The 13,562-nt window shown below is 31.1% G+C and overlaps 1 protein-coding gene across 1 annotated transcript in view; it reads right to left on the bottom strand.

Annotated features, from left to right (window-relative positions):
* LOC143638576 (uncharacterized) overlaps window positions 1–13,562 on the bottom strand; it is a 452,770-nt gene that overhangs the window by 302,607 nt on the left and 136,601 nt on the right. The window contains exon 6 of the mRNA XM_077106457.1: window positions 1,682–1,881. Within this exon, the coding sequence (XP_076962572.1) occupies window positions 1,682–1,881 (200 nt within the window). The remainder of the gene's footprint in view (window positions 1–1,681; window positions 1,882–13,562) is intronic.

Below are 13,562 nucleotides of genomic sequence, written 5' to 3'. Positions count from 1 at the left end.
ACCATGTCTAGTATAAGATATACCATTGTGATTTTTTATTTGTTTCATAACACTTTTTGGTGTTCAAAGATCATACTTTAGAATGATCAATGAGTCTTCAGCTTAGTAAAATGTTATTCAGCATGAATATCTCTTATTTGTTGGTCACTAATCCTTAAGAAAATCCTATATGAATATGCAATGTTTTAAACTAAAGTTTAAACCTTAAGATAGAAGATCCTAAGGTGAATTTCCATATTTGAAAGACATGATTATATAAAATATGAGGTCATTTTATACAGATTATTTTATTCTGAAAGTGGAATCTACCTGCCTTAAGAGATAGTTACTGTAAAATACAGGAAAAAAATATAAGACCCTACTAATCCTACATGATCTCATTGAGAACAAATACACCCCCTTAAATTGAAGAATTTAGTGAAACTATCGATGATTAATTCTTAATACTGACACTATGATGTAAATTTTGTAATGAGACCACTTTGATAAAATGAGAAAATCTAATATTTTGAATTACCAACTGTTGGTTAAGCAGACTGCAATTTATTTTGGTGAGGTCCTCTTTTTGTCACTACTCCATCCTTTGGATATCTTTGCTATGTGCCTAATATAATTTTACTATTTTTCTCCTTTAATTGAGCTTATTCCAAGGATACAAATCATTCCCTTTCTGACTGTGTTTGCTGGGCTTTCAATGTTTCAGCTTGTTACTGGAAAGATATTTGTAAGAGACTCAAAAGGAAAGGGAGTAGAGGATCTAATTAATATGATTAATTTCTTCTGACATGCACTTTAAAATTTCTTTGAACAAATGGGCCAATTGCTTCTTCATTGTTTTCTTTATATGAGCAATGGACTTTTAAATAAAAAATTAATTGTAATAAAAATATATCAGAATGGATTGAAAAGAGCATGTAAGAAAGAAGTGTAGGGGACAAGGTCATGACTTCTTGTATTTGCCTAACTTATCATAAAAACGGGATTCTCTCTCACAATCTACCCTCCCTTATCTTTGGATAGAATGCTTAGAAGAACTGAAAGGTCTAGGAATAAATATGCATAAAATTCTTTATCTGTATATAGAACTAAGAGTTAATAATAGTCTTTCATCAAAACAATAATTAGAAGGTTAAAATATTAATGCTGACCTAAATTTATTATAAAATCAAGATTAAATATTTGATTTCTACAGGCTTTTCTTAGTAACACAGGGTTTTAAAGAGTACTAATTCTTGTTTAACTAAAATCCCTAATTTAATTAATATACAAATAAAAAAATTTGTTTTTGTTAAAATATCCAGATATGATAATTAAGGACTTTGGTACAACTTCTGCATTCTTGAAAGACTGTAGTAAAACAAGTGCTATTTCAAATTTACCAGTGGAGTTTGATCTATGAAAGAAACCCAAAGTGAATCCTTTGTAAAACAAATATTATTTTTTTGTAAAATCAACAAGTTTTTTGTAAAATTCAGATGATCAAATGTTTGTTCATTTAAAGAGATTAGTACAACTATGTTGTGCATTCCAGGGATATAGTCAGAGCAACAGTAAATTATCTCTAAACATCTTTGAAAGTGTGGAACTAAAATCCAGTCCAGAGATAAGGTTTCTAAGGTGAAACAAAGAGGGAAAAAATATGACTACTTTAGTGATTTAAAGATCAGATATTAAGAATTACCTTTCCAGAATGTTTAGTATCATCTTGACCATATTAGTCAGTTCAAGAGCAGCTGCAAGAATATTATGAGGTGGTTGTTCAATAGTGCCATGTAGACTACGGGCTCTTCTTCTTTCCGATATCATGACAAGAACTCGATCAATAGCATGCTCAAGATGTTCACTTTGTTTCCCAAATCTGGTAGGCATCTTTTTGTCATTCTGAAATTAAAGTAGGAATTTGGGGGTAGAAATGAAGCAGTACTTTTCTAATACACTATAAATATGGAATAGGTTCAATATCAACATCATGCAGCCAAAGTAATGTAAGAGTGATGAAAAATTATCATCAAGTACTTTCAATACTTTCAATATTGTTTCTTGTAAGACATCACTTGTGGCAAGTACATAAAGGACACAAAAGTAATAAAGTTCAATCAAGAAAATGTTGATGTTTTAATGTTTTTATATGGCAAAACTACTACAAATACGACGTGTTAACTTTGATATTGCATTATTGATACACCTATCTCATGTCCTTTCTAGGGCATAGTCTTTCAAGAGGAGAATCCATCCTACTTTACTCTTTGGACAGTATTGGGCAAGATAAAAGAGAGAGAGAATGAAGTCCCTTTTATTTATCTTAACTCCCTGGGAATTATGTATATCTCTTTTTGAGAGCTGATAATTTAAACATACATGAGCTGTAAGATTCTTAATTGGGTAATTGTATTTAAATGCAACACTTGATTAGGCACTCCCATTTACATGTATTCTTTGCATGAACATGTGTACACAAACTGAATCACCCATAATTTATTTCCAGAAACTTGTGAAACAGCTAGCAGAAATAACCACAGAGTTTCAATAATGGCTACATGTGGCCCTTTAGAAAAAAGTTACTCTAGTTTGGCTATATAATAACCAAAGAGCATTTTTTTGATTACTAAATAGTGAGGGAACCTGTTAAAATGACATTCCTTTTTGGTCTTGGAAAGTTTTGGGTGAAGGACTATTTTTTTTTTTTTTAGGAAATGGGTCTATGAATACAATTTTGATAAGATCCAATGAAAAACTGCATGAAAAATAATATTTGTATGATTGCTCTGAAACTAGAAAACCAAGTATACAGCTCTTCAATTATCACTTCTGTCTAAAATATTACCTATATGTGATATGTTCAAATGTTTACTCTTAGCAATTTTTTAAATATCAATAAGCAGCCTAAAAAGGTAGTGTTTCACATTCCTGATGTTTTGATAGGGTCTACCTCTTACAAATTAGATTGCTTTACATTTGCTGATTGGCAAAGTAAGGTGTGTATTTGGGTATATATTTCAATTTTTCAAAGGGTTTAGAATATTAAAATGGAAGCAATAGAAATGAAGGATTATAATTTTTCTTATTTACAGGTGTCAGAAAAACACTGGAAATCAAAATCAATTTTTAAAATGTAAGCATTCATTTCCTTCTAACCTCTGCTTCCCAACATTCCCTGGCTTTTATTAATACAATCTAGGATCACAGATAAGAATCATTACCATTAACATTAAAATGAATTAATAGTATATAGATAAATACTGTACATTTTAAGAGCTTATTGAAATTATGTTTTAACTTTATTAACTTTAATTTATGATATAAACATTATTTTGACAAAATATATTTCACCAGTTTCACTGCTTATTGACAGTTCTTTTATACTACAATTTCCCTTTTCTTAGTTCTTCATTTTTATTTACTTCATGTTCTGGTGAAATATATCTCCAGTACTTTCAAGGAATACATTGGCAATGTATGTCCTGATTTTTAAAGTATTAAGAATATCTTTTAGCTTCCAAATCACTATTGATTTCCCAAGTTCACACCATATTATCTTAGTAATAAAAGCCTCCTGATTCACAGTGATCTTTATACTACATTATTAAATATTGTTGGCCATAAATGGATTAGAGAAAATGAGGATTTTCTGACATATGCCCCATTTTTTCACTGTGGTGAAACAGAAACATATCTAGGTCTTCTGTGAGATTCGAATTTGTTAAAAACCTAAAATCTTAGGTAATTTTTTCTAAACTATAGATAATAGTGTCATTTTATCAATGCATATGGTATTTAAATGTGCAAATATGGTAATTATATATATATATTATTTATATATATAATTTATATATATTAAATATGGTATTTAAATGTGCAGATAGGAGACATTATTTATATATAATTACTATGTGTTAAAAAGAATCACAGTAATTTAGAAATTCATAGGTACTAAATTCTAGACAATCTCTTTGCAGTATGAAGGAAATTTTACAGAAATTAACCTTTACCCCTTCTGATATCATAAGTAAATTTGGGATGACTTTCATAGTGAAGTTTTAGAAAATTACATTAAACAATTGCAAAAACTTTTTGTTGTAGCTGATACCTCACCAGACCTTCAAGAGTGCAAAATTGGGCATATGTCTTTTTTGTTTTTAAAATATTTTTTGCAAAACTTTTATTTTTCTGTAACTCCAAAACATCTAGGTCAGCAAACTTATAATTAGGCAATGTTTAGAATTTGGAAATGAAGTCCAGCAGTGCTATAATCAGAATTATGTCTGCCTGGATGGCTAACAGCAAATATCACCACTTAAACTGTACAAGAGAGGTCTTGTTGAAATTTTATAAAGTCATATAGATTAGCATACAAGTATGAAATTGTCACTATAAATTATACATAGCAATGAAGTCATGAAGTTTTCCAATTGTTTCTCATATTTAAACTTGTCTTAAAATACTGAATCGTCTTTGAAACCACAAAGGCTACAGTGTACAAAAAGTGACATTTATTTATTTCAACACCTTCGAGAACCTATAAACATGTTAAGAGTCCAAAAAGACAAATCTTCGTGTTTCCAATAAATTTAATTTACTGAATTTTCAGATTCAATTTTGATGCATGAAATTAAATAAATGAATAATTTTTCGACTTGACAGTTAACTATTTTTTGCTAATATATGATCTTTATTAATTTGAGTACAGAACTTTTAATAATTGATGAGAATAATAAAAGCAGAAAGGAATTTTGCATGCATTTCTTTAAGTTTTCTGTTAAGCTATGATAGGATCCCATTCACTACATACCAGTTTTCTCCAAATACTCAATATAGATATTGATATGGCAATGTTCTAACATTATTCATCCCATTCCATGTGGATCAATAGTAACATCCAAAGAAGTTGCAACTTGAGAATGAAACATATGCATTTAGAAAATACCAATCTATACAGAGAAGTCTATCTGATGTTTCCACTTATGAGACTTTTCTCAAATGTTTCTGAATAAAACATTGTGGATTTGTGTGATAGAAAATAGAATAGACATACCACAAAATCATCTTCTTTAGATGGACACTATATTTTGTAGAAAGGGGGAAAACCATTTTTTATTTCATAGTCTGGGGATAGCTTATTGATAAATTAAAACTCTAACATTTCTTAATTTATACCATGTGTCATGCATAGGATCTATGGGTCTCTAGACCTGACTTTACATACATTACTACAAAGGAAACAAAATATTTGTTACATGTTATGTTCAAAGTTTTATTTACTTATTGAGAAACTTGTAACTACTTTGCTATTTACCTAAAACCAGATGTGATTACAGAAAACTTAAGCTCTAAATATGGAGAAATATTTTTTTTGTTTACAGGATCCAGTAAACAGTAACATTAATGAAAGAAAAAAGTTTTTGAGTCTCATACTGTAATTTAAATGGAATTAGGTGGGATGATTTTCCCCAAAGAACATAGTCATAGTCATAATTTATATGGTTCAGGTAAATGGAAGGCTCTGATTAAACATTTCCACATAGATTATTGATTATCTGACATAAAATCCTGGTCCTTTAAAAATAAGAGCACATCCATAATAGCTGTATTTTCTAGGAGTAATACACCTTGAAAAAACAAATCAATGGCTGTCATTAACGGAAGTATAAACATTGTGGAAGAATTTCCAACCACTTTGATCTTTTTTTCTACCACTGTGTTTGAAGTTAAGGTCTGATTCCATATCCAACTCCTAAAAATTTACTAAAAATATAACGGATGCACTGATGGTTTAATTCTCTTATTTGTAAAACTAAGATCCTTAATGAAAATTCTAGGTTATAATTGACGGTTTATGTTTAAAAACTATAGGATGTTCTACTGCTGAGCCACGAGACCCTGGGTTCGATCCTCAGCACCACATACAAAAATAAACAAGTGAAATAAAGGTGTTGTGTCAACTAAAAAATAAATATTAAAAAAACTCTAGAATGTAACTAAATGGTGCAAAGTAACCTTAACACTGTAAATTAGTATATAGGTCTGATCTATTATTTTCAGGACAACATTAGACACTATAACAAGAAGTAACCACATACCATAAAGAAGACAACATATTTTTTATGATTAGGAATTATGATGCTGAAAACAAATATATACAAAGAGAAAAACTTACATAATATATATTTTCTTCCTTTTTTCTAGCATAGTTTACTTGAAAGATCAAAAAATCACTTATCCATACCCATTAACTTTGAAACATTTCAAACTCTACCATTTATTGTTTTTCTTTCATTATCCACTTTTATTTTCTCTTCCTTACATTGCTTTCATGAAAAAAGCCTACTAGCTATAATTTCATGCCTTTAATTATTTTTTAATTCCCTTAATCATTTGGTGGTCAACAATGCCATGTCATTAGTTTTTGTTTTCATGCATTCCAAAGTACATTTTCTTTTTAAATATATCTTCTTAATTCCTTCATGTAAATGAGCATACTAACTATTACTTAATACCTGTTTAAAACTTTTCTCATATCATCTATTTTATTTTTTTATAAGTAACAATTAATGTAAAAAATTAACAAGTATTATGGCAGCCTACTATTTTAAGGTGGCAACTTCAACGTAAATGTTCATATACGAACTCCATAGATGGGACACTCTCCCCAAGGCTATAATGCACATTTAGTTAAGTTTTCTAAACCCAATGACAACAAATATATTATTACCTATTAAATGCAAAAGAAAATTAACCAATTTTATTAATTACCCCATAGGTAAAAAATTCCAAAACTGATAAGATTTCTCTCTGTACACAATCTGTTCACTCACACCAGAAATAGCTACTAACATGCCTACAATGATGACTTGCCAATTTGGATTTGCCTACTTTGTGGGTATTTGGTATGCCAAGGCTTCTTGCCAATGAACATGTGAATGTGCTCATCTTCTAAGTCAACAATGTTTACTCAAGGCTAACTGATCACATTTATTTATTTTTATTTCCACACCAAAGTTTGTCAAAGCTGACAGATAAAGGCCATCTCTCTATAGAGAGGACAGAGAGGCCTCACATTTATTTTTTAAATGTTAAATTCAAGCTTTTCTCCCACATGAAATATATAGACAATTCCAATATTTAAAGCAAGTTTTAGGAAACTTTATTGGCAGTGGTGATTGGGTATTGCACATTCTTCTTTTATATGCAACTTGGAGGTGTGGCATGGCCCCTTCCCTCCTCTATAACCAGAGATAGCTAGGCTTGCCATACAAAGCTTCATTGCCTTTTAATCTCAATTTAAAGACTAGACCTCCTTTCCAAGACATATAATGGTCGACAAGGATGTCCAAGAATCACCAACATGACCACAAATCCTGCTTGCCCTCTTTTTGGTGAATAATTATGAGATATATCATAGTTGTATTTTATGTATTTAGGCCTCTTCAAATCTAGACTTTCCTGTATTTTTAGTCTTTTGGATAGCAGTCAATTTCAAATAATACTTATGTATGTATTAAGGTAGTTGTCAACTATGATGACACCTCCATTTTTAGAAAACAGTAAAGAACAATATATCTTTCCAAACTGTAAAAAAGCCTTGAATGTTCCTGAATAACATCCTTCCCATTAACCTGTTTTCTGAACATTCTGGTTCTTTCCATTCCTGTGTTATTATTTTAATCAAAGAAGCCACTTGTCCCAGTATTGAGAACAGAATTCTGCATCTATAAGATGTAAATGGACAGATGATCCATCTTTGTATGCTACTGCAATTAAGCCACCAAACATTAAAGCTACAGTTGACTTCATGTTTTTGGCAACCACATATTCCACAACCTGGAGCAGGTTGTTTAATGGTTTATCTGATGTCTTTCTGTCAGTCACACATGGCTTGACCTCATACTCAGCCACACAGAGCAGTATACCATGTACTTTAAGGTCTCATGTTTAATAGTGCTTTTCAAGAAGTGATACTCCACTAACATCTTTCAGAATATTCTGGATTCTTTCAATGTAGCAAGATTCTAGGAGATTTTTATCTGCCTAAGTTACCCTGGGGTGAAAATATGCTTTCAACAGTTCATGAAACTGTTACCCTTTTATGTTTGAGTGATCTTCTCCCACTTTCAGAATGATCCACTATTTCCAGTTCAGATAGAATATCTGTTCTATGTCAGGATCTGCTGAAGGACCTAGGCCACATTTAGTATTACATTCCTTTGTAAAGTGATTTTCAAAGCACTTCAATGATTGACTGTATTTGATTTTATGCCTTTCTCTGGATTAAGGATATAAAACCAGTTTCATTGGAACTCTTGTTTCTTTATTTGCATTTGGGGATTGTGCTTGCTCATAGGTACATAGAATAAATCATGTACCTCAAACAGTGATTACAGGGATCTGGAGAAGTCCTCTGAATAACAAAACAGACCATACTAATTGAGTATTTTTCTTGGTCCACTTCTTCAGAAGGGTTCATGTTTCTCTTTTGGCCACATAAATAACAGGAATTAGAGAAATCCACAAGATGGGACTGCTTCTGCAGAAAACCACTTTAAACTTATTAGCTGTCTATATGTGATCTGAAATGTCTTCATCTTTAGATTTTTCTCACTTCTCTTTGGTCTATTAGCACTATCCAGTGTCTTTCTTATTTTTGTATTCCATAGGGTTCATTACCTCAGATGCCACTGTGTTTTGCATACCACTATCAGGATGTGAACATCATCGCAGTATTCCTAAATATTTCTTCATTGCACATTTTCAAATCAATCGCTTTTTTCCATAACTTTTCTCTCTGGTATTTCAGTTCCCTGACTCATAAATATCACACTTTATTTACCATTCTCTTACTTTACATTTCATGCCTGTGTTGAGTGTGTATGTATGTGAGTGTGTATAGTAATTTGTTACCAACTTCCTTTAGTATGTCTAGCTTTCTAGAAGTCTTCACTAAATTATATGTCCATCCCCATATTCTAGATTGTATAAAATCAATAAGTTCAGGAATCATGAATAATATTTTTGGATCATCAAATACCCATCATCCATAATAATGCCTGGCATGTAGATAGTGTTTAAAGTAGTCACTGAATGAATGAAGGTAGGAAAAAAGGAAAGCAAACATAAAATGTACAGGGTCAGGAAATCCATTATTTAGTTTCATCATTTCTACCATATAACAATGTAGCCTTAAAGAAATTGTTAAACCACTCAAACCTACCAAACAGAAATAAATTCTACATGTTATAAATTATTAAATTTATTAAAAAGCAAAGAAAATAGAAAATTAACATTTGAAAAGTATTTTAAATACACAAGGTATAATCTCACAATTCATATACATTTCCTTTTTAACTCAATATATTCTATAGCTCATTTTAGGTATGGCATTCAAAATTAGATATAAGGAAAGAAAATAGATTTTCTTTCTAATGAACATTTGTTTAACAAGAATATAATGATTTTTAAAGAGTGTCTCCCTATATCTTCTACAGAATTCCATAATGATATGCCACAGAAATGTTAAATATGTATTCAGTAAGGGTCATTTTAAACACTGATTATATATTTGATCAATTACCAGTAACCCATATCCCAACACAGAATAGTTTAAGATTGTCTTAATATTTGATGAGTCTACTCATTATTCCTTATTCCAGTTTCTTCTACATTAAGTAGCAGTGAGCATAGAGAACAATCCTTAATATGCTTACTTTTTGTTGTCTGAGAAACCACTTTATAGATAAAACACCCCTTCCCAGTTATGCATTCAATTATGATTCCTTGAAAGATATTTTAAGTGAAGGACAAAATTTCTTAAATATTTTACATATTTATTTCCAAATGTAAGTTATTTCTCAGAAGGTCCTGGCCTCAGCCAAGTGCAATGTCTTCACCTGATTCAGTAGGTGGAGGTCACATACACATTATTTTACACTACATTCTGGAATAAAGCCAATGCAAATATTGAGGAAACACCATTTCCTATGCCTATCCCAAACATTCAACTACCCAGTATAGGTGTAAAAAGTCAGTCATGATCATTCAAGATCAGCTAAATGGTACCCAATTAGGAAATAAAAATGTTTATAGAACTAAGCATGAAGCTTATACTGGCCTCAGATTGACAGTGGGGGGTGGTGCCAAGGATTAAAAAAATAGAAAGGTATAAATGAAATTGGTATAATGAGAAGAGATATGAAAGGAACTCAAAGAAGATATAAGATAAGACAGAAGTTGAATGGATGATAAGGATGTCTGTTCAGCAGAGTGATATGCAAGACATGAGAATATACTATATGTTAAAAATATTGGGCTGGGATTGTGGCTCAGCAGAAGAGTGCTCACCTAGCAAGGGCGGGACCTGGGTTCGATTCTCAGCACCACATAAAAATAAAGGCATTGTGTTGTGTCCATCTACAAAAAAAGATTCTCTCTCTCTCTCTCTCTCTCTCTCTCTCTCTCTCTCTCCTCTCTCTCTCTCTCTCTCTCTCTCTCCTTTAAAAAAATGTTTTAAAAAATCTAAAGGATGCAAAACCAGCATACTACAGTGACACAATCACATCAATATTTATAGCCGCTTAATTTACAATAGCAAAGCTATGGAACCAACCTAGAAGCCCTTAAACAGATGCATGGATAAAGAAAATGTGTTATGTATTCACAATGGAATATTTGCCATAAAGAAGAATGAAATTATGGCATTTGCTGGTAAATGGATGGAACTGGAGACTATCATGCCAAATGAAATAAGCAAGTCCCAATAAACAAAGGCCGAATCTTCTCTTTGATATGTGAATGTTAACATACATGGAGGAGGGGAATAAAAGTTCATTGAATTAGACAAAGGGGAATGAAGGGAAGGGAAGGGGTAAGGGAATAGAAAAAACAATAGAATGAATTGGACATAACTTTCCTTTGTTCATATATGTATACACCACCAGTGAAACTCCGCATCATGTACAAACACAAGAATGAGATCTTAGTTAGAATAAATTATACCCATTATATATAATATGTCAAAATACACTCTACTTTCATGTATATCTAAGAAGAACTAATAAAAATAAGAAATAAGAGATGATAGTATATAAATTTTAAAAATCTGTAATTAACCACAGAAATATTTTCTTTTGGGAATTAAATACTCCGAAGATAACATGATTGAAAAATGATATTAGGTTCTGGAAGTTGAATATTTAAAATAAAGGTGAAGAGGAAAGGAGTAGAAACATAAGGAAAAGAGGTGACTTTTCTGATAATAAAGAAGAATCAATGTCTGAGAGTCTAGCATTTCTATAGCTAATAGTCTTCTATTTTAAAAAGTTGATATTGATTTTTGAGAGTCTAAAATTATTATAAAGGAAGAACTTAGACAACATAAAATAGCTTTTATGTTTTATATTGAAAGAAAAGAAGAAAAATCATCTAAATAGGAGGTTTTACATAAGCAGTACAAAAAATGGAAATATTTTTGTGAAGTATTATGAAAGGAAGATTATAATATGAAAATTTACTATTTTTATAGTAGAATAAATCTGAATGACTGAGGAAAATTGTGAATGATTATGCCAAAGGTGATATTTTTAAAAACATGACATTTATTCTTAACTACAATATTGACAGCATTTCTTTCTATACTAAAATTAATTCTTAGTTTTGAAAAGGAGTTATATCCCAAAACAGTGCTAAAATTTTTAAACTCACTCATGAAAGTTCATGAAGTAGCATGGCTTAAAATATCTCAGTGCTGCTGATGATTACTAATGATTGCTTTTGGAGAGAGTTGTGAATGCTAAAGTGACGGACTTTAGTAACTCCAAGAGTTTCACAATTGATTGGTTTTTCACAGTATTGCCAGAAGTGTGAGAACTGAATAGCACTGATTAAAGAAATATAGGTTATATATAAGGATCTAGATTATCCTTTGAAATTAATGGGAGGGGTACAGTTGCCTCATGTTGTATTATATCACAGATACAGAGATATCTTCATAGAAGTAACAGTTTCTTAGGGTTTAGATCTAGGAATATCCCCTTAAAAGCTCATAAGTTAAGGCAATGCAACAATATTTAGAGGTGGAAAAAATTGGATTATGAGAGCAGTAACATCATCAGTGCAATAATTCTTTTGATGGATTGATAATAAGATGGACAGCTGTGTGGTAATTATAGGAAGTTGGGCATGGTTGGAGGAAGTAGGTCACTGGGGTCATGCCATTGGGGATTATATCTTGTCCCTCATTCCTTGCTTTCTGTTGCTTTGCTTCCCAGCTGCTATAAACCAAGCAGATTTCCACCACAGTCTTCCACCATGGTGTTCTGCCTCAACTCAAGCCCAGAGCAATGGTGTTGGCCAACCATGGATGAACCTCTGAAATCATGATTCCAAAATAAACTTCCCCGTTTAACTAGTTCTTGTCAGATATTTTTGTCACAGTGATAAAAAACTAACATATAATCTAAGGTGTATAATACAGGCATTTAAAAAATCATGCAAACTTAATGTTTCTGTAAATGCAGATCCTGTAGATTAGTAGACTCAATTGTGTTTATAAAGCATATAAAGAGAGAGAGAGAGAGAGAGAGAGAGAGAGAGAGAACGCACATATAGTGTGTGAAAATTATGTGTAATATATGACTATATGAATATATATATATATATATATATATATATATAGAGAGAGAGAGAGAGAGAGAGAGAGAGAGAGAGAGAGAGTGTGTCAGGAGGCTGAGGCAGGAGGATCACGAGTTCAAAGCCAGCCTTAGCAAAAGAAGGGCACTAAGCAACTAAGTGAGACCCTGTCTCTAAATAAAATACAATAGGTGTGGGGATGTGGCTTAGTGGTCAAGTTCTTCTGAGTTCAATTCTGCATATCAAAAAAAAGAAAGAAAGAAATTCTGATTTGCTATTGCACACTGTGGTGACTATAGATAGCATTCCATTTCAAAAAGCTAGAAAGAAAGGATTTTGAAAGATTTTGCCATAAAGGAATGACAAAAATTTGAGAAAATATATATTTTAACTTGATTTAAATATCATGGAATGTATACATGTATGGCAACATTGCATGGAACTCCACTAGTATGTTTGATTTTCATGCATCAGTTAAAATAAATTTAAAATTGAAAAAAATATATATAAAATTGACAGCCCACACCAATGTTTAAAAAATTATTGGAAAAACGTTTGAATTTTTAAAAAATATTTAGCCAACTATTATATTCTGATGTGTTATACTATAATAATTCATAAACATACCTACAGTATGCCAAATAAAGGATGAAATTAAGATGGACAAATATTACCCACCCAGATGTTCAATAACATGCATATGTTTGGATAATTTCTATTATTTTTAATCTCAAACGTAGGGCACTATATAGATCTTCCTTATTATGGGCACCAGAAGTATGACATACAAAATAAATTAATGGTTCCTGAAACCCAAAAACTTACTCATCTGAGTCAACATTTGACTTTTAGTAGTACAAATAGTCAAAGAAATATTAACCCTATATCACTAGTAGATGAAGAATTCCCATGGTTTTTTTTTTTTTTTTGGAGAATTATATTCA

This window comes from Callospermophilus lateralis, chromosome X (assembly GCF_048772815.1).
Source record: "Callospermophilus lateralis isolate mCalLat2 chromosome X, mCalLat2.hap1, whole genome shotgun sequence".
Classification (NCBI taxonomy): Eukaryota; Metazoa; Chordata; class Mammalia; order Rodentia; family Sciuridae; genus Callospermophilus; species Callospermophilus lateralis.
The sequence above is the reverse complement of the archived record's forward strand: the minus strand, read 5'-3'. Positions and strand labels throughout refer to the sequence as shown.